At 57.9% G+C, this 18,084-nt stretch overlaps 4 protein-coding genes and 2 non-coding genes across 6 annotated transcripts; 4 read left to right on the top strand and 2 right to left on the bottom strand.

Moving 5' to 3' along the window:
• On the top strand, positions 1-2,511 carry CYME_CMA052C (probable ornithine decarboxylase; the record flags this gene model as incomplete). Its single annotated transcript, XM_005534994.1, has 1 exon — positions 1-2,511. One exon carries the CDS (start codon positions 1-3, stop codon positions 2,509-2,511), a length of 2,511 nt encoding a protein of 836 aa, XP_005535051.1.
• A 343-nt stretch (positions 2,512-2,854) lies between these two features.
• CYME_CMA051T lies at positions 2,855-4,564 on the top strand. Its single transcript, XR_002461194.1, has one exon. It is a non-coding gene; the product is annotated as a hypothetical transcript (transcript).
• A 1,283-nt stretch (positions 4,565-5,847) lies between these two features.
• On the top strand, positions 5,848-7,971 carry CYME_CMA050C (hypothetical protein, conserved; the record flags this gene model as incomplete). Its single annotated transcript, XM_005534993.1, has 1 exon — positions 5,848-7,971. One exon carries the CDS (start codon positions 5,848-5,850, stop codon positions 7,969-7,971), a length of 2,124 nt encoding a protein of 707 aa, XP_005535050.1.
• A 765-nt stretch (positions 7,972-8,736) lies between these two features.
• On the bottom strand, positions 8,737-10,368 carry CYME_CMA048C (3-phosphoshikimate 1-carboxyvinyltransferase, chloroplast precursor; the record flags this gene model as incomplete). The annotated part of the gene is made up of 1 exon (XM_005534992.1): positions 8,737-10,368. One exon carries the CDS (start codon positions 10,366-10,368, stop codon positions 8,737-8,739), a length of 1,632 nt encoding a protein of 543 aa, XP_005535049.1.
• A 4,588-nt stretch (positions 10,369-14,956) lies between these two features.
• On the top strand, positions 14,957-16,537 carry CYME_CMA047T. The gene has a single exon (XR_002461193.1). It is a non-coding gene; the product is annotated as a hypothetical transcript (transcript).
• On the bottom strand, positions 15,765-17,420 carry CYME_CMA046C (hypothetical protein, conserved; the record flags this gene model as incomplete). The annotated part of the gene is made up of 1 exon (XM_005534991.1): positions 15,765-17,420. The coding sequence occupies one exon, from the start codon at positions 17,418-17,420 to the stop codon at positions 15,765-15,767; it is 1,656 nt and encodes a 551-aa protein (XP_005535048.1).
• Between the last annotated feature and the right edge of the window lie 664 nt (positions 17,421-18,084).

The raw sequence follows: 18,084 nt of genomic DNA, 5'->3' as shown, positions 1-18,084 counted from the left end.
ATGCAAATATCTGACTCGCGAGCGAAGTCGCTGCGTATGCGCTTTTCAGCGGAGCACAGTGGCGACGAAGTGGCCGACGACGGGGTTCCGGCATCGAGCATGGTGACAGCTTCGGGAACCAGCGTTGTCGAGTGCCAGAGAGGCAAGCGAACGCCCTGGGCCGAATCACTTACAGGCAGCTGCGACAGGGACTGCCAAGTGTCGGTCGCGCGCTCGTTGCCAGCGTCGCTGACGCGCGAGTCCTCGGCGCCAGTGCATGGCACGGCGTATTCATTTCGTGGTTATGGTGTAGAGCACACGCTACCGGTGTCTCCAGGGAGTCGCCGAAAAAGCAAGCTGGGGAGTGGAATTCATCGTTCGGTATCCGAGCAGATCGCCCAAAGTCTTCGACAGCAAAATGTTCTCGTACAGAAACTTTTGAGGCGGCGGCAACAGCAGCAACAACAACAACAGCAACTGCTGCAGATCCTGGATCCATCCGAGGAAGATTTTCTGGAAAGGATTATGACGTCGCTGCCCGGCGTTGCCATTGATCGTCTGGTGCTCCCAGAGCCGGCACTCTTTCGTGAGCTACATTCTGCTTTCGATCCAGATACGACGGATGGAATCGGAGCCAAGCCCCAGCCGGACGGCGACACCTGCTCGGCGCCCGGAACGTCTGCGGTTGCCGGCAATAGCGAACCCGATGCCTGGACAGAAGAGGCGGAAATGATTATGCAGTCTGACACGGGCCTGGAAACCGATTCAGGGCACGACAACCACCGCATCGGTGGAGACCATACCATCTCACCGTCCGCGGCAGCGATGGCTGCCTATGCCCGAGCGATCATTACCGGGAAACCGACCGCAAGCCATGCCCAGTACGCGCGTTTGTCTCCGGATTTGTCGGCATTTTATGTGGTTGATCTGGGACATGTCGCTCGCCAGTATTGGCAATTTCGGCGACTCTTGCCGCGCGTGCGCCCTCACTACGCAGTGAAATGCAACCCCGATCGCTGTGTTGTCGCGGTACTGGCGGCTCTAGGATGCGGCTTCGACTGTGCGTCCCGGACCGAAATTGATCTGGTGATGGATACCTGCGCAGCGCTGGCGGCGTCGGGCAAGGAGAAAGGATTCCCGGTCGGCGGTGTAGGGTTCGGCGGCTCAGGGATTGACCCCCGGCGTATTGTATACGCTAACCCGTGTAAGGCACCTCCACAAATACGCTACGCACTGGAGAAGCACGGTGTGTCCCTAATGACATTCGACAACGAACTCGAGTTGTACAAGGTTAGGGACGTCTACTGGGCCGCCTGCAAAGTAGCCGGGATCGCGATTGGTCACGCGGGGAGTCAATTTGGCCCCGTGGCAGACGCGAGCGGATCGACAGGTGCACCTGGACCGTCGAACGAGCCCAGCAGCAGCAGCAGCTGCAGCAGCACGGCGGCTGGTACGCTGGGAACCGATAACCAACACATGATTCCGGTGCCGCGGATGCTTCTGCGTATCGCAACGCATGATCAAGACTCCTTGTGCCCCCTGAGCAGCAAGTATGGAGCGTCGCTGGAGGATGTGCCGGAGCTGCTACGCGTGGCTCGCGAGCTCGGCGTCCGCGTCGTCGGCGTTGCGTTCCATGTGGGCAGCGGGGCGCGCTCCTTTGCCGCCTACTATCAAGCGCTTCAGGATGCTCGCAAAGTCTTCGATATGGCAGAGGTGATTCTGGGAGAACCGCTCACGATTCTCGATATCGGTGGCGGATTCCCAGCCCATGATGGTGACGCGCCGATCTCGTTTGCCGAAATTGCTGCTCGTTTGGGACCGGCCCTGGAGGAGTTGTTTCCGGCCTCCAGCGGTGTCGATGTGATCGCCGAGCCAGGCCGCTATTTTATCGGTGCAGCACAGATCTTGGCGACGCAGGTGATCAGCGCACGTCCCAAGCATATCGGTGTCAACGGGAAGGATACGCCAACGCCAACGCCACTGAAACGCGGTATGGACTATTATATTGGAGATGGTATGTACGGAAGCTTCAAGGATGCAGCGCTGCTCGGTGTAACGTTCACGCCGAGGTTGCTACTTCCGGAACCCATTCCACCCTGTGCTACGGATGCGTCCCTCTTGCATCCGGTGCGATGCACGATATTCGGGCCGACATGTGATTCCCTCGACGTGGTGCGCCGCGACGTCATCCTGCCGCAACCGCTGCAAATTGGTGACTGGCTCTGGTGGACTGGCATGGGTGCCTATACGCTGAGTCTGGCTGGTGGTTTTAACGGCTTTACGCCTCCGCCCTGCTTCTACGTTTGTGGGATGAGTCCGAGCAGCTCGTATGCGCTCGTCTGGGGCCGCAATTTGGAGGCGGAATCGGTAACTGCGGAGCTGGTTGCGCTTCGTCGTTTGGCGAATGCGCAGCGCCAGCGCCGTGCGCGGATCACCTCTGGGCAGTCTGAAAAAGAGGCAGAAGCGTCATCGTCGTCGTCGCCGCTGCCCAGCTCTGAAGCGGGTCCAGCGGGATCAGCGCATCCGCTCTGAGAACGAGCGCAGCGCGCGGTACAACAAGTCGTCGCGCGTGCCTCGCATGCTACGCCCAGATGGAGCCCAGTTGTTGCGCGGTGGGATGCCATGAGCACACAGGTATCTGAGGCGTTGTTGATCGTCACGGCTGCAGGAAAGTGATAGGAGGCCGACAAGGGAAGACTACGGAAAGCTGGACCGATTGTTTCTCCAAGGCAAGTCGGCGAGCCGGAAATCAAGCTTGTGTTTTTCGCGTCGCCACGGTAAAGCGTTCAAAGTGTACTGGAGCATGGCGCTGTTGTTTATTTACCAGCACAGACCGCAACAGACAGCGGAACGGAGACCCGTTCTGATTCTTTTCACTGTCAACGGCCAACGGATCTAACCAGGCAGCTTCCGCACGTGCGTTGCCTACGGGCAGTCAGGGAGGCAACCACGAAACCGTTCCAGACCTCCACGTGTTTCATGAACCGCAGACTGCCTCGTTCTGACGCCCATTTTTATCGTGCGGGGAAGTGTTGGTCTGGCGGGTCTTCACCAGGCAACTTTTGTGTCTGTGCCTCGTTTTGATGTTTGTTGAGCACAGCGCAGTCGCGGGATCGTGCGTCGATGCTGCTGCGTAGCTGCTGCCCAGGTACTCGCCGGTGTTCAGACGACTTTCGGAGCGGGAAGCAGGCCCCAGTTTACCCGTCACGCCTCGAGCCTGCAAACCAGCGGGCACGCGTGAACGAGTCCACGAGCTGGCGCCATGAAGCGGGGTACCAGGAGTTTTTGGCCCCCTTCCCCGCCGCCCTCCGCAGAGGTTATGCACGGCACGCGAGAAGCAGTACTTGCGCCAGATGAAACGGGTACTCCACAAGGTGCGTTTGCGGGCGAAAGCGTTGATAGCGCTGCTCTGGTACCGTCGTACCGCTGCTGCTTGATGCATGGCAGAAGAATGGATCGAAGGGTGGCGACGCGTTCAAGTCGAGGCCGGTACAACAAACGACCCGAAGCGTCCCAATACAGCAGGTCTGTCTGAACGACACTCAGGCATTCGGTTGGTATGGGAGTACATTCAACTCTTGGCGCCCCGGAGCACACCAGAGCAGGCACGCCAGGCAACGCCCCGTGGTACGCTGTCACTCGACAACATGAGAGGCATCGTCGGCATCGTCGCGCTGACCTGCATCGCTGGTGCGTCCGAGGCCTTTCGACGCGTCCTCTGTCGGAGGAATCCCAGATCAGTGGCGGATGCGGGATACGGTTGACAGACGAACGCTACCGATGCATCGCTCGCACCAAAGAACGGGCGTGCGTTGCCCGCAACACACCTACTTGGCGAGAGGTTGCGCTTCATGCGGCCCTGCCTCGGATGCTTGCTTTCGAGTTCCCGAACGGTTACGATACCTGCTCCAGAACGGGTATCATCGTGTGCGTCGATCACGTAGCGGCACGTATGCATAGAGATGGATGAAGAGCATCGTGAGGTTTTGTGCGGATATCGAGCACAACGTTCTCGTGCATATGGATCCCATCGGGTTGGCGTGATCCGCTGCGACGCGGAGGCAATGCTCACGGCGCCCAAAAGGACTGGATTTCATCTGACATCCGCGTATGTATGCATTTGTTGCCATTTCCAGGCGATAGGATAGACGGGTGCATTGCGTTTCGTTCCCTGCTGATGCGCCAATGACGCTGGTCACCCAGGCATGCGCTTCGGAGACGGCGAGGCGTGCCTGGGGCATCTGTGGTGCAAGTTGGCTGCTGGACAGCTGAGGGCGTGTGGTGTATTTCCAGCGCGACCCTGGTGGCATGCAAAACTAGTTATTTCGTTCATTCGGCAGTCGGGATGACTGGCCGAGTACGCTCATGGGTTACAGTGCCCAGCAAGCGCGCCTAGCGTGGCAGGATAATCCCATCCACGCGATTGCATCGCAGGCGTACTCGGGTAGAGTCGACTCAGATCTGGGTGAAGCGCCTCGCCGGCGAACATACACTCTAGTCGTCCGCTGTTATTTTATAACGAGGCTCCGAATGCCTACAACCTGCGGTCTACGAATCATTTTGGCAACAGTCTTGTCGTAAACGGTGACTGGATATTACTTTGGGATTACGATCTGGAAAGTACACGCGAGTACTGGCGGGAGGCGCTCGGATCCCTGGAGCTTGCTCGATGCACCCGTCGGCTCGCCAAAGTTCGCATCGACGGGGGTTCGGCTCGCCCGCACGCCCTGTCTCTGAGTCGTGTCGGAACTCTGGATGCACACAGTACGAGTCATACGGCACCTGGTGTCAGGATGCGAACGCTGAGACTCCGATACACGTGCGCATACAGCGACCACGATGGTATCTGGAACGCAGCCTCCTCTTTGAGGGACGACAGCTTCTGGGTGTCACCATAGAAGGTAACGCGAGACGACACCGGCTGAGTACGGACCTGGCAACTGATGGGTCTGCATCCGAGCCGCAACGCCCTCGGGTCGCGACAAAAACACACGCACGATCTTCTGAATGAAAGGTCCCGCGAACCAGTTGCGTACGTGGGCCCAGCGATACGTACACCTCCTCTCGGGTAGGTACCGAGCAATCGTTCCCTTTCGCGAACGGACGATGCATTGCGCACACGCGATCGCAAGGGGGTAGCACGGACCCCCCGGGATTCATGCACATCTCGAGGGGCATTCAGACGCTTCGTTTCTCGAAGGCAGGCCCGCCTATGCAGAGTTTCTGTATGCAAGCTGACGACGAAACATGACGCGGCATGAATTGAATGAGGCCTCAATCCGAATCTTCACAGTAGCTTGACAGAGTCGTCATCGCTCTGTGCTGTACCATCCGCACCTGCGCCGCCATCGCGACAAAGGAAACGAACTACAGGCACTTGGCGCACGATAGAACCCATGAAATGAAGAGTACATCCGAGAACAAGTAATGGAACTTGAAGATAGGATGCAGCATGGTGGTTACTGTCCCGAAAGCCAATACCCATCCCGCATTCTACCATCCAATAGTCAAGGTCAACGTTTTGTCATCGGGAGAAGGGGCATCGCCGGACGTTGCAGCGTCTGCGCGGGATCTTGAATTAAGGGATTTGCCGGCGGCAGGGGTGCGCAGGTCACACGTTCACGCAAGCGCAGCTCTTGCAGTGCGCCGCGCCCTATGCATCGATTCCGCATCGGTCCGCGCATCTAACGGAGGGTATTCCCTTAAGTGCCGTTGGCCGGGGATTAGGGATTCCTTTCAAGTTTTGAAAGTTCAAAGCCGCTTGCGGTAACGCGGGTTCGTACCCGCGGCTCTCGCGAGAACGTCAGAGCCCGTGGAGGAGCGGGTCGCCTCTATATCCCTGGTGAACGGTTCGTTTTCGTGTTCCTGATGACTGATTCGGATCGAGTACCTGTTGAAGAGGAGAAGAAGCGGAGCTTTGGACAAGAGCCGGGTGACGCTTTGTCACGAGAGGTCGACGGTGATGTTGAACGCCGAGCGTCGCAGCCGGTGTTCGCCTCGCCGGCGGACGTTTCTCGTGCTGCACCGGCGAGCACGCCCAGTACCTCACCACAAACGCCATCCAAAGGTTCTGGTGAAGCGCTTCTGCTCAGCGCCCTGCGCAAGAGCGCGGTGGCGTCCCCGGGACTCTCGAGTAACGCTCTGGAGGGCGGGAGTGTCACGCGGCCGCGGAAACCGTGCAACTGCAAAAACTCCAAGTGCTTGAAACTTTATTGCGACTGTTTTGCTGCTGGAACGTACTGCAACGGCTGTCACTGCACAAACTGTTTGAATCTGCCTGCATACGACACGCTACGACAGAACGCGATCCGGACCTCGCTTGAACGTAACCCGCACGCGTTCCGTTCCAAGGTGGTTACCCTCGAATACGATACCAGCAGCAAGGATACGGCATCGAGACAAAATTGTGCTGCTACTGCTGCTGCCGCCAAGTCCGCGGACGTTGCACCGGAGGATTCTTCGGAACCTGTCCAGGAACAGGTTCCGAATGAGGAGGCCTCCAGCACGAGCACGCAACCGAGAACGACCGGAACGACGACGCAACGTCACGCGCAGCATATTAAGGGATGCTCGTGCTTGCGCAGCCTCTGTCTCAAAAAATACTGCGAGTGTTTCCAGAATGGCGTGTACTGCAGCGCATCCTGCCGATGTTCGAACTGTCGCAACTTTGAGGGAAGCGCTGAGCTCAGTCAGGCGCGCGAGCGGCTCGTGCTCGCTGAGCTTGGTATATCGTTCTCGCACCAGAAGGGTGCAAGCGGCACGCCTACCAAGAGCTCTCTCGTTGGCGTGGTAGAATCCGGACTGCTTTCTGAGGAAAGCGTGCGGAACATTGGACTCGAGGGCATTTTAGAAAAGGTCCAATCGTTACGGAAACGAACACCAGGCGAGTCGAATGCGCAGTCAACGGGTTCCAGCAAGTCACATCGTGCGAAGCGCTCTGAGACGAGCAGGCGAACGTCATATGCTCAAACATCCAACGGTTCCACAGTGGAGTCGTCGCCACGAACTCCGACGGCCAAGTTGCGCAACAGCTTTATGGCAACGGACACGGGGACGCCGCACAGGTCACCTGTGGCGTCGCCATCCGGTGGCAACCTGCGAACCGGATGCGAGTCTGAGCGATCCGAGCATGAAGTCTCGAATGATTCCCCGTCGAATATGGAAGCATGGCACCGGCATTCGCCGCAGTCGCATCGCAGTTCCGAGGCGAGTCCATCACCATCACCATCATCATTATCGGCTCCAGCGAGTTTGGCTGATCGGGCGTCCCTACCGGAACAGCGTGCTCGACAGCGCAATGGTGTTGCTGGCATCGGACGCGCATCGTCGATGACCAGGATGTCCAAGCGGAACGCGTCAAGAGTGGTCTTGTCCGGCCAACGTCGCCGACTGGATTCGGGTCACTCGCCGGGCGCTTTATGCGCCTCGCCGTCGTACGCGTCTGCCGGCACGGTTGTTGGTATGGCATCGCTTGTGTCGCCATGCAAGACGTGTGCGCTAACAGCGCCGCAAGAGTCCGCCGCCATCACCGCTACAACCGCCACGACGGGCATGAGGCTGGGCGTCCGCGGAGCGCCTCAGACGTTCATGAACGTCGCCGATGTTCGGAATCCGGCGTTTTTCTACCCGCCCATGACCGACTACCCGGAAGCAACCGCGAATAACCCGCGCGCCATCGATCTGAGCGAGGCAATGTACCGTCAGTACCCGACACTGCGGGGCAGGCCGCAGCTGCTGTCGACGCCGTCGACACCGCCGCCTCGAGCCGCTGCTACGGCAGCAAACATAGCATCCTTTTCCGCGGTGAATGCCGGGCTCCGGAACGGCGCCATCTTGCGCCTGCCTGCCGGCAAACGAGCAGATGCGAATGACATTGCTGGTGAGCAAAACGTGCCCGGTATCGCTCGAACAAGCAGAGCCTATGGCACGGCCTCTTGGGAGGAACAGATCGCTGCCGATGCGCTGCAGCATCTCAAAAACCAGTCCTCCTGAGCGACGTTCCAGACGCTTCACGAACACTTGCTTTCGTACGGGCATCGCCACGTGACCCAGACGCAAGTTGATTCATATGGTGCCTTTAAGCAACGCACTTGCGTATGTGATTAGGTGCATGCGTGTATGTGTCAGTGCCCGCGCCATGGCGAACGCGCACTCTCCGCCTTTATCCCGGCTAATCGCACCTGACTCGCTTTGTTTGTAAAGGTGCCTACGATCGTAGAGCGCCGCACGTTTGCATCTGCTGATTCATGACGTACGTTACCAAGATCATCCACAGTGCAAATTTTACGTATTCATGCATACTCGTCTACGTTGCATCCGGGAACACGACGTTTCCCCCATGCCCTGCGCCGCTGCCGCCTGCAATGCGTGACGGGCACGCACAGTCGCGCAATCTGCACCACACATGCCTGGTGCATCGCATAGCAATCCGTGCGTCGATCACCAGAAATCGGATAGAATCATCAAGCATCCTTGATGCCTGGTGCATCACATAGCGTGCATGGCATCCACAGCCGATGATTTGCACGCATGCGCGCAGCTGCGAATTGTCACCATCGGCAGCGCACGATGCTCTAATTCCACGCACGGATCGTGTACGGATGTTATGGATAGGCATCCTTGATATCCGGGGAATGTACGAGCTCCACACCGCAATGCAACGCTTCATAACGCTACACTACAGTACACTGCACTGCAGTGGCGCTAGCTCGTATCCGCGATGCTCGAGGCGCCCGCGTTGACTCGTGGCGATCTTCGTCACGTGCTTTCAAAAACGGATACCGATCGTAGTACTTGGAAATAGTCAGGAAACGTCTTTCGGACGCAGCTCGGGTTTTGGATACGCACCGGGACGCCCCCGCATGCCACGAGCGCGAATGCCATCGCCATCCGATGGTCGTCGTAGGTCGCGATGGACACGTTTGCGTGAAGCGCGCCCGGCTGCGGCGGGTCAATGATACAGTAGTCGTGGCCTTCCTCGACCCGGGCACCGAGTTTGCCCAATTCCGTCACAATTGCCCGCATGCGTTCTGTTTCTTTCACTCGCCAGTTGTAAACGTTGCGAATCGCAGTACGGCCTCTGGCAAAGAGTGCGACCACGGCAAGCGTCATGGCTGCATCCGGGATATCGCCGCAGTCCACATCGACGCCGTGAAGCACTTGTCCCGGTTCGCGTTGAAGGCGAATCGAGTCCGGAGACCAGGACACTTTGGCCCCCATTTTTTCAAGAATCTGGGCGAAGCGCACATCACCTTGAACTGAAGCGGATCCACATCCATGAACTTGTACATCGCCACCGGTAATGGCGGCACCTGCGAGGAAGTACGAAGCCGAGGAAGCATCGCCCTCAACCATGATGCAGTGATGGGTTGGCGGTCGGTATTCCTGCCGCGCCGGAACCCGGTAGCGGCGCGATTCGCGCCCATCAGGCAGGACACGGTGCTCTTGGTGCACGGTAACCCCAAATTTCTGCATGAGCTTCACGGTCATTTCCACATACGGCACAGAGACGAGTGTATCGCGGATTTCGAGTTCCACGTCTTGATTGCGCGCCAGCGGGGCCGCCATCAACAACGCACTGAGATACTGACTGCTGATCTTGCCGCTCACCGAAGCTCTACCGCCTGGAAACGCCCCGGTGCGGCGAATGCGCACTGGCGGACAGCCGGTACCCAAAACACATTGCACATCGCAACCGAGTTGCTGCAGCGCTTCGACCAAATCCTGGATAGGTCGCTCTCGCATACGCGGTACACCGTCGAGGACGAAGATCTGTTCCGATAGCGATGGATCAGGTGGCGCAACCGCGCATAATACGGCAGTTAAAGGGCGCATTGCGGTTCCAGCATTTCCTAGATGGAGTTCGATGACGGGCTTACGTCGCGGGATGCGGCCACCACAACCGGTGACGACTGCTGTTCGGTTGTGTTCGTCGACTTCGACAGGAATCCCCAGCGATTCCAGCGCTCGAATCATGGCCCAGACGTCATCGGAAAAGAGCAGATTTTCGACCCGGATCTGGGGCGTATCCGCTCCATCACCGCACAAGGCCGCGAGCAAGAGAACTCTATTGGAGAGCGATTTCGATCCGGGGAGGTAGACATCGCCCTGGAGTCGACGTATAGGCTCTAGACGAAGCTCGTCCTCCGAACGAACGCTCTCGTGATGCGACGCCAGGGGCTTGGTCCGCGGATCAGGCAGATTGGCGTTTATGAACCTCAGCGGTTGCGCGTTCCCGACTGATCGCGGGTAACCAAGGCCTCGAGGTCCACGCGCAGGCTTCGTAGAAGCGCGCCCTGTCTGCCCACAACAGAACGTGCTGATGTTATGTCGATCCGAGAGCCACGCAGATGCGCATACGAACGACAGCGTAAGAGCTGGAGACGGCATCCTGGAGCGTTCCCGCGTGCGCTGCGTGCCTTTCGAGTCGCTTGCCTCGATCAAGCGTCGGCACGGGCTGGCGAGTGCAGGTACCTTGTCGGGAATTCTCGATATCCCGAGGCGTCTCTACTCGCTACCAAGACGGCTAGGTAAGCCGATCTCGGTTAATGAGCGTTGGTGAAGCGGTAAAAACGACACGACGACAGCGCCGCACCAGTCAGGTCCAAAGCAAACGCTCGCCCGGGAACTGCCTTGAGTACGTAAGTATTTTCTTTCGATGTGGCCTGATTACAGTCGGTAAGCCCCAGACCTGTACTCTCAGGTCCAATACGGATCAATTTACGTGGGGTTCGTCGACTCTTGGGAAACGAACGCTCGGTAAATGAGCGAGCAATACCTTTTCGCGTAGTGAAACACACACTCAGGTGCGCTACCGCGTCAAGAAGCTGCGGCGACGTCGCAAGCGCCGCAGCGGCGCATCGCAGATGCCGCGTTTTCAAGTCGAGGCGATCGACGGGCGATGCTTCTCTTTATATACACATACGTAAGGAGGCCAATCTAGGAACTCTTGATTGCACGCTTGGTCTTAGCGTATGGTGAAGCGTCCATGGCTGGTAGCACACCGTACGTACAGATTCCAGACTCCATTCTGGGCCTCGGAGGTACCGGTTATTTTTCACGTGCTTGTGTGTGTGTGTATGTGCTGGGTGCCGGCTGTGTGTATTCGCTATAGCGGCGGTATAGTGCAGGTGTGGATGCAGTAGCATGGAGCGCGTACGGCTCTGTCAGTTCACTGACGCGACGCTCCGGACTGAGGTGTGGTTCGTATTGCACCGACTCGGGCTTCATCGTGAGATTGTTCTGGTGCACCCTGCGAATATAGGCCTGCCTCCACAGCGCGCCGCCTTGGGGCAGACCCGCGATGAGGGCGAATGCTGGGTACCGAGTTTTCATGTCGTTCTCTCGTGTGTGAATGCGCTGTCGGTTCGTGATGCGGGCCGGTGCTCGGTATCCACCAGTGGCAGGGCGCATGAATCGCTGGACTCGGGTGCATATCCGGGTAGCTGGACCTGTCATGTTGAAGGTCGCTGCCGATGGGCCAAAGTCAATCTCCGTAACGTAGCGCGGGGCACAAGATTCGCGGGACCGTGCACATCTCAGGCAGCGGTACTGGTGACAGTGTTCAGCTGCGTGCAGCTTTTCCCGACAACACTGCGCATAACGCACATCTGGTGTCGAGCGCGTGCCGATGCCTTCATTTCTCACCGAGTTTGAATTGGGTATAGGTGTGGGTACGGGGATCCTCATTGGCATCCGACGGCCGGGGTGCGCGCGAGTCACTCGCAATGTCTACGTACCATGGAATCTGCGCACGGCAGCACCTGACTCTTGGAACGTTGGGGACGCTTTGGAATCCGTGAGCGAGCTGTTTCCTCGCAGCAACAGCGATACGGGACGGATGTCGCTGCAGTAGCCCGTAGCAGTAGCGATTGCCGCACGCGATGGCATCCCTCTCTACAACCGTGGCGCTAGTCGAACGTCGATAGGGCGCTGCTCACGTGTGAAACAACGGATGCTTGCGCCTCCAGGATCAGTAACCCGTAGCAGTAGCAGTAGCAGTAGCGATTGCCGCACGCGATGGCATCCCTCTCTACAACCGTGGCGCTAGTCGAACGTCGATAGGGCGCTGCTCACGTGTGAAACAACGGATGCTTGCGCCTCCAGGATCAGTAACCCGTAGCAGTAGCAGTAGCAGTAGCGATTGCCGCACGCGATGGCATCCCTCTCTACAACCATGGCGCTAGTCGAACGTCGATAGGGCGCTGCTCACGTGTGAAACAACGGATGCTTGCGCCTCCAGGATCAGTAACCCGTAGCAGTAGCAGTAGCAGTAGCGATTGCCGCACGCGATGGCATCCCTCCCTACAACCATGGCGCTAGTCGAACGTCGATAGGGCGCTGCTCACGTGTGAAACAACGGATGCTTGCGCCTCCAGGATCAGTAACCCGTAGCAGTAGCAGTAGCAGTAGCGATTGCCGCACGCGATGGCATCCCTCTCTACAACCATGGCGCTAGTCGAACGTCGATAGGGCGCTGCTCACGTGTGAAACAACGGATGCTTGCGCCTGCAGGATCGCGAGTGAGGCAGTTGCCGTCCATGCCGCTGCCGAACACGTGTCCTCGAAACGACCACCAGGCGCGGGATGAACAATGCATCAATAGCATCATGAAAACTTGCCAGCGGGCTTGCTGCGGTACCCAGCGGGCGGCAGAACTCGGATCCGCCTACGCTGCATCAAGGTGCAGCACGAAGTCCGCACAGATGGGTACCGCTTCACAAGCCGCTGTCGCAGCTAGGCTGGGCGCAGGTCGCAGCGCCCACCGTGGCGCCTGTGCACGTACTGTGCATAGCTATCGCCGGGGGCTAACGAGCGGGAGCAGCATCAAGCCCAAGTCCGGCAGGGTGTGTCCAAGGCGACTTGCCTCGGTATGCGCCTTGCAGCGAAGCATCGGACGCCAACTAGGTACCCACGATGGATGGCCTCCACAACCAGCGTATCATGGGAGCATGCCTCTGTGCCACCAACAAGCTCACATGTCTGGGTCTGGCGAAGCAGCAGCGTCTTTGAGTGAGAGCGATTCGGCATCTGCCTCGGGCACTGGATCGTAACTTTCACGTATGTCGAAGCGCATGGTCAGGTGCATCCACCTGACATCACGCAATACGCGCTGCTGCTGCTGCTGCTGCTGCTGCTGCTCGGTTATCATTCCTTCGTCATGCACAGCATCCTTATACGCAGGCGATCCTACTGTACGATCCCGGAACATGCGCTTCATCTGGTGCCAACGAACGCTGGCTTCGGTGAAGCGGGGTGCCCTGTCTATGCCGCTGACGCAGTCACGGGATCCAGCGCGAGCGCTTGCACCCACAAACTTTTCCTCATCCCATGTCAGAAGTGCTGTGTCCAAGGCATCGGATACGTCTACTGTTATGTGATACTGCTCGGTGGTTGGGAGTGAATCAGTTTCACAGTCGAAGCATGAGGAATGACAGGGACGCACCTCAACCGTTGCGGTGCGGGCAGGTGTCGCAGTGCATTCATGTCAACATAAACTAGGACGTGTCTAGGCTGCTACCCGAGGGGGTGGGGCTTGATACCTGCTAAAGTAAACTCCTTCACGCATGCTCACGAGCACCAGCCATTGCGGGTCTTTCTGCCTCTGCTGCCTGCACCCCTATCTTACCAACGTTTTAAATTACGAAGTTCTCTGCTAGCCTTCCAGCTCTGGTGTCAGCAAAACACGGATGTTGGTGGCAGCATAGGATTCCCGACTTTACTATTTTCGGCTGTTTGCTTCGATGTTCATGCACAGATGGAAGTCGCGATGCCCGCTTTGCTTGCCGTTCTCATTTTGTGTGTATACGACCAAGATGCGCTTCTTGTAGCGGAGTTATCGATCAGTGATCAGGCGTTTCCATAGATGTCCAGCACAACGCCTCTTCGTCGAAGGGCCATCCTGTGGCGCGCATGAACATTTCCCTCATTGGCCTCGACATGCTCTTGACGCATAAAGCAGGCCTGCCTCGATGATGCCCTCCGTTTCTTCTCCTGGTGCCGTACCGAGCGATTCTCGGCTTCTTCTGGACGATGTCATCAGCGAATTCGGTGTCCGCTGCACACGTAAGAGCTCGTTGTTCCACTCGACAGAGGATTTGTCGAAACGCGATCTTGTCTATCATGAAACAAGTACCGGATGGAAAATCTACGCTACAGCTCAAGTCGAGAAATTTCGATCTATCCACGCTCGCTATGTGCAAAGCTGCGACCCATACGCAACTGAAAGCGATCGCTGCGATGACTCAAGTCGCATTCCAAGACCCTGTCCCATGCAAAGCGAAGAAACACGAGCCTCTACAGCGCATTCGCTGAGCGTTCCCATGCCTCGGTGGCCTGCCGTTCCGTTGACGGCCACACAGAGAAGCGCATTCATCACCCGAACGGATTCGATTACACGACGTGACAAGTTCCGTGAACCTCTGGTATGAACTTGTGAAGAGGTAATCGTCACGGGCACCGTCGTGTGCACTTGCTCAAATCATACCGAGCGATGCAATGGAGAGTACTCACGAGTTGCCCGGAAACGGAAACATCGACCATCCGAAGAACGCGTGATTTGAGCATGCAAGGGGTATCCAGCGGAGAAGCGTGGCGGCTTGTATATATGCACCGGGTCATGCTGTCAGATATTTTACGAGTCCCGCTTCAACGGCATCACGAGCTACCACAATTCCGATGCCATCGTAGAGTGCACCAGCGAAGCGTCAACAGAGAGCCACTCGGAAAAGACGTCTGATGATCCGAAAACGACGGTTGAATCCGGAAGCACACACACTGCCGTACTTGGAATGTGGCAGCTCACCATCGATGAATAAAGTCTGGAAACAAGTCCACATGCAAAGGATAGTTCGAGGAGTTCAGCGTCCCACGCTAGGATCAGGTACGGGTGTCGCGTGCCGGAAGCCGCTGCCAGCCGCTAAACCTTGACGACAGGTGATGCGCGAGTCCGGGTCTGCAGCTGACGTTCTCCAGAGTCGTGCTGAACACAGATGCCGTCCTTTGTACGGTTCGCGATTTATGTTGCTGGTACGTTTGTACTGCTTCAAGGGCTAAACGAGCTCGTTCCGCGGATAAACGAAACGCTAGCTGCACGACGTGAGCACTACGCGAGACTCGAACGCGAGATCCGGCGGCGGAGAGAGGCTGTGCGGGACGGGCGAGCCCAAACGCTAGGTACTGATCCCGTTTCCGAGACAGCAGGAGGAGAGCCTGACACACCGAAAGTGCAAGAGGCGGCACCATAGCCCACTTCTGTTCGACCTGGACCCTGGGAAGGGCAACTGCGCGAGTCGAGCTCCAGCTCGCGAGCAGAAGCACTCGTCGTTGTCGTACAGCGGAGGCAAGTCTGGCGCTGCTCCGACGCGTACAAGCACAGCATAGGATACTGTGCCCGGTAAGTGTGTGGTTACGAGCGGTTAGTCGAGAGCTTTTTATGGAACCAGACCTGCGCCACGCAGACCCGAACGAGGACAACGCGTTGTTATCCTGACAAACGCAGCCGTCGCTCGCACGAGGTCCTGGTGCTGTCCCGCCTGCCTGTCTACTTGCGGGTGTGCTTGCGTGCATGCTCTATTTGCTTGTCAGCTGGATGGATACGCACGGGCATGCGTCACCGCATAAATAGAGCCGATCGGTCCATCTCCAGGTACAACGACACGCCTGGCGTGCACCAGGAACGCAGATCATCCGGAAGAAAAACGCGGCATATAGGCAGATAAGACCTATACTCCAGGTCTGTGGGATGCCGTGTTTCGCCATCTCCAGATTCACGGACGTTGGACGTATTAATCGGTAGAAGGGGCCAGGCTGGTCGCCGCCGAGGAAGATGATGTCTTCTGCCTGCCACGTTGTGGATGATATCGCAGCGCAACCTCAATGGCTCGAGGCGGCCAGTGACGCTCGTTTCGAAGAAAGTTTTCGTCTTGAAATCGGCGTGGGCGCTGCAACGCACCCCATAGACCCTCTGCGTCACTGAGCATGCCTCGGTCATAAAGAAGGACTGCGTAGGCTGCTTTCACTTCATCGGACTGGGCAAAACTCGGCTTACTCGCTACTCTGCGCATGATGCCGAGGGCATCGGTGTCACGTCCGCGTTGGAAGAGCGTCAACGCATAGTCTACCCAGAAGGGCTGCACATCGCCCGGTCGTCGCTCCACAGCGCGTTGATAGTCCAACAGGGCAGCATCGTATTTCGCCAGATCCACATAGACCATTGCACGATTTACAAGGAGCAGCGGCTCATACGGACGAATGCTCAGAGCTCGATTCATATCGCGAAGCGCTTCCTGGTGGCGGCGAAGCGTTCGGTACACCGTAGCTCGATTCAGGTAGAGGACCCATAGCTCGCGCTCCAAACACGGGGCGTCAGCGTCCGTCAGCCGCTCGTCTCCGGTTGATTCGTTTCCAGATACCGTCTTGCAGAGCAACCGAATCGCTTGTGTGTAGTCCGCGAGGGCCTGATCGTACTGCCCCAGGCGACTGTAAAGGTTTGCGCGGTTAGCATATGCCCAGACGAGGCCTGGCTCGCGATCGACGACCGAAGCGTAAATCTTGAGGGCCTCTTGAAACTCGCCCTCATCTTCCAGGCGTTGCGCTCGAGAGAAGAGGATGCGCACATCGCCCGGGATCCGGGTAGTTGCGGGCTCTGCGCTCGAAGACGCCGGTGCTGCTGCGGCTGCGGCTGCTGCCACAGAAGCGAGCGGTTTCCCAAGACTAGCAACGCCCAGTGCAATGGCTATTGAGAGAAACGCACGTCGCGGGACGCAGTGTGTTGGCCTCGGTATCTGGCGAAGTCGAGGATGCGTCTCATTCAACGCTGCCTGTTCAGTTCGGTGCTCTGCATCTACGAGAGTGGTTATTTTTGGGTCAACAACGTCCGAGTCACAAGGTGCGAGCTCAGCAGTTTTGACGCTTTGTCCTGCGCGAAACTCGTAGACGCTGGCGTTTGGCGCTTCCTGTGGACGCCCGACTCGGCCCCGGCAGGTAGCACGCTGTGCACGTCGGTACGAGAGCGGCGTCGTGGCAGGTGCCCGCCCCGCCGCGCACGAGATCTCCATAGAACGCTCTGAACAGGAAGCAGGTTCCGTTCGGAAACCGTTTTGGCGCTGGGTGCTGCGGGAAAGTCGCGCTCCGGGAGCTGTCAAGGCCCCTGGAAACGCAAGTTCAGTGGCAGCCGCACCAACCGTGCACGCCGGCACCAGTGAGCTGCAGTTCGTGACCAGCTGCCCGGAGCTGCAGGCAACAGGGCGCCACGCGCTCTCCCTGTCCCGCACCGCAGCCTCGTCGGAGTTTTGACTGGGCTCTCCGGGTGCCTGCGCTGGCGAGACGCTCCCCCGTGAACACGTTACGACTGCTCGAACTCGCCGCTGAGCACCGGACCTCGACCACCTGATGCTAGAAAACGTTCTGCATCCATGTGAAGATGGTAGGAAAGCAATCATGCGAGCAGCGTCCTCGATGAGTTGGCAAATCGTCGATGGCAGGCGAACGCTGCAACGTCAGTGCGCTGTATCCTTTAGAGCTGTCGCGGTGCGGCTTGCGCGAGCGCTCCTCTGCCGCGTGATCCGCCTCCGACGATGCGCCGTGGGCGGGCGGCAGACGCGCACAGGCCGGTGCTGCGGGATGGCGATATGCGTTTCTGAACGTATATGGATATAAATGTATTTTTAGGGACTAATTGGATATCGCTCTGCTTGATCCACACGCATGATCCTCTGGACGGTCATCTGATCGCCTATCAGGTAGAGGTTGTTTCAACTCCGCTGCGGTGAATAGCAGGCGATCGCTGTCGCGATGCAATGTACCGGATGGATCGTAGACGAATTGCCTGCAGAATATACATTCTTTATTGAGCAGTGCAAGGAGGACTGAGTTACTCAATCCGGTAAGGCATACCACAGTACGCATATGGTTGAGGAACACGGTTCGGAAAGAGGGGTATGCGCACTGCGCCAATAACCGATATTCTCGGAGACTGCTTGCGGTCAACGGTGGAAAGCGGCGCTTTGATGACCATAAAGACAGCGAATGCGATGATTCTAGTCACCACGGGCGTCTATTCCTCTATGCTGCTGGCTCGGGTAGCTCTGAAGACAATGGAATAAA

This window comes from Cyanidioschyzon merolae, chromosome 1 (assembly GCF_000091205.1).
Source record: "Cyanidioschyzon merolae strain 10D DNA, chromosome 1, complete genome".
NCBI classification, from domain to species: domain Eukaryota; phylum Rhodophyta; class Bangiophyceae; order Cyanidiales; family Cyanidiaceae; genus Cyanidioschyzon; species Cyanidioschyzon merolae.
Note: the sequence above shows the minus strand (reverse complement) of the source record. Positions and strands in the feature narration are given on the sequence as shown.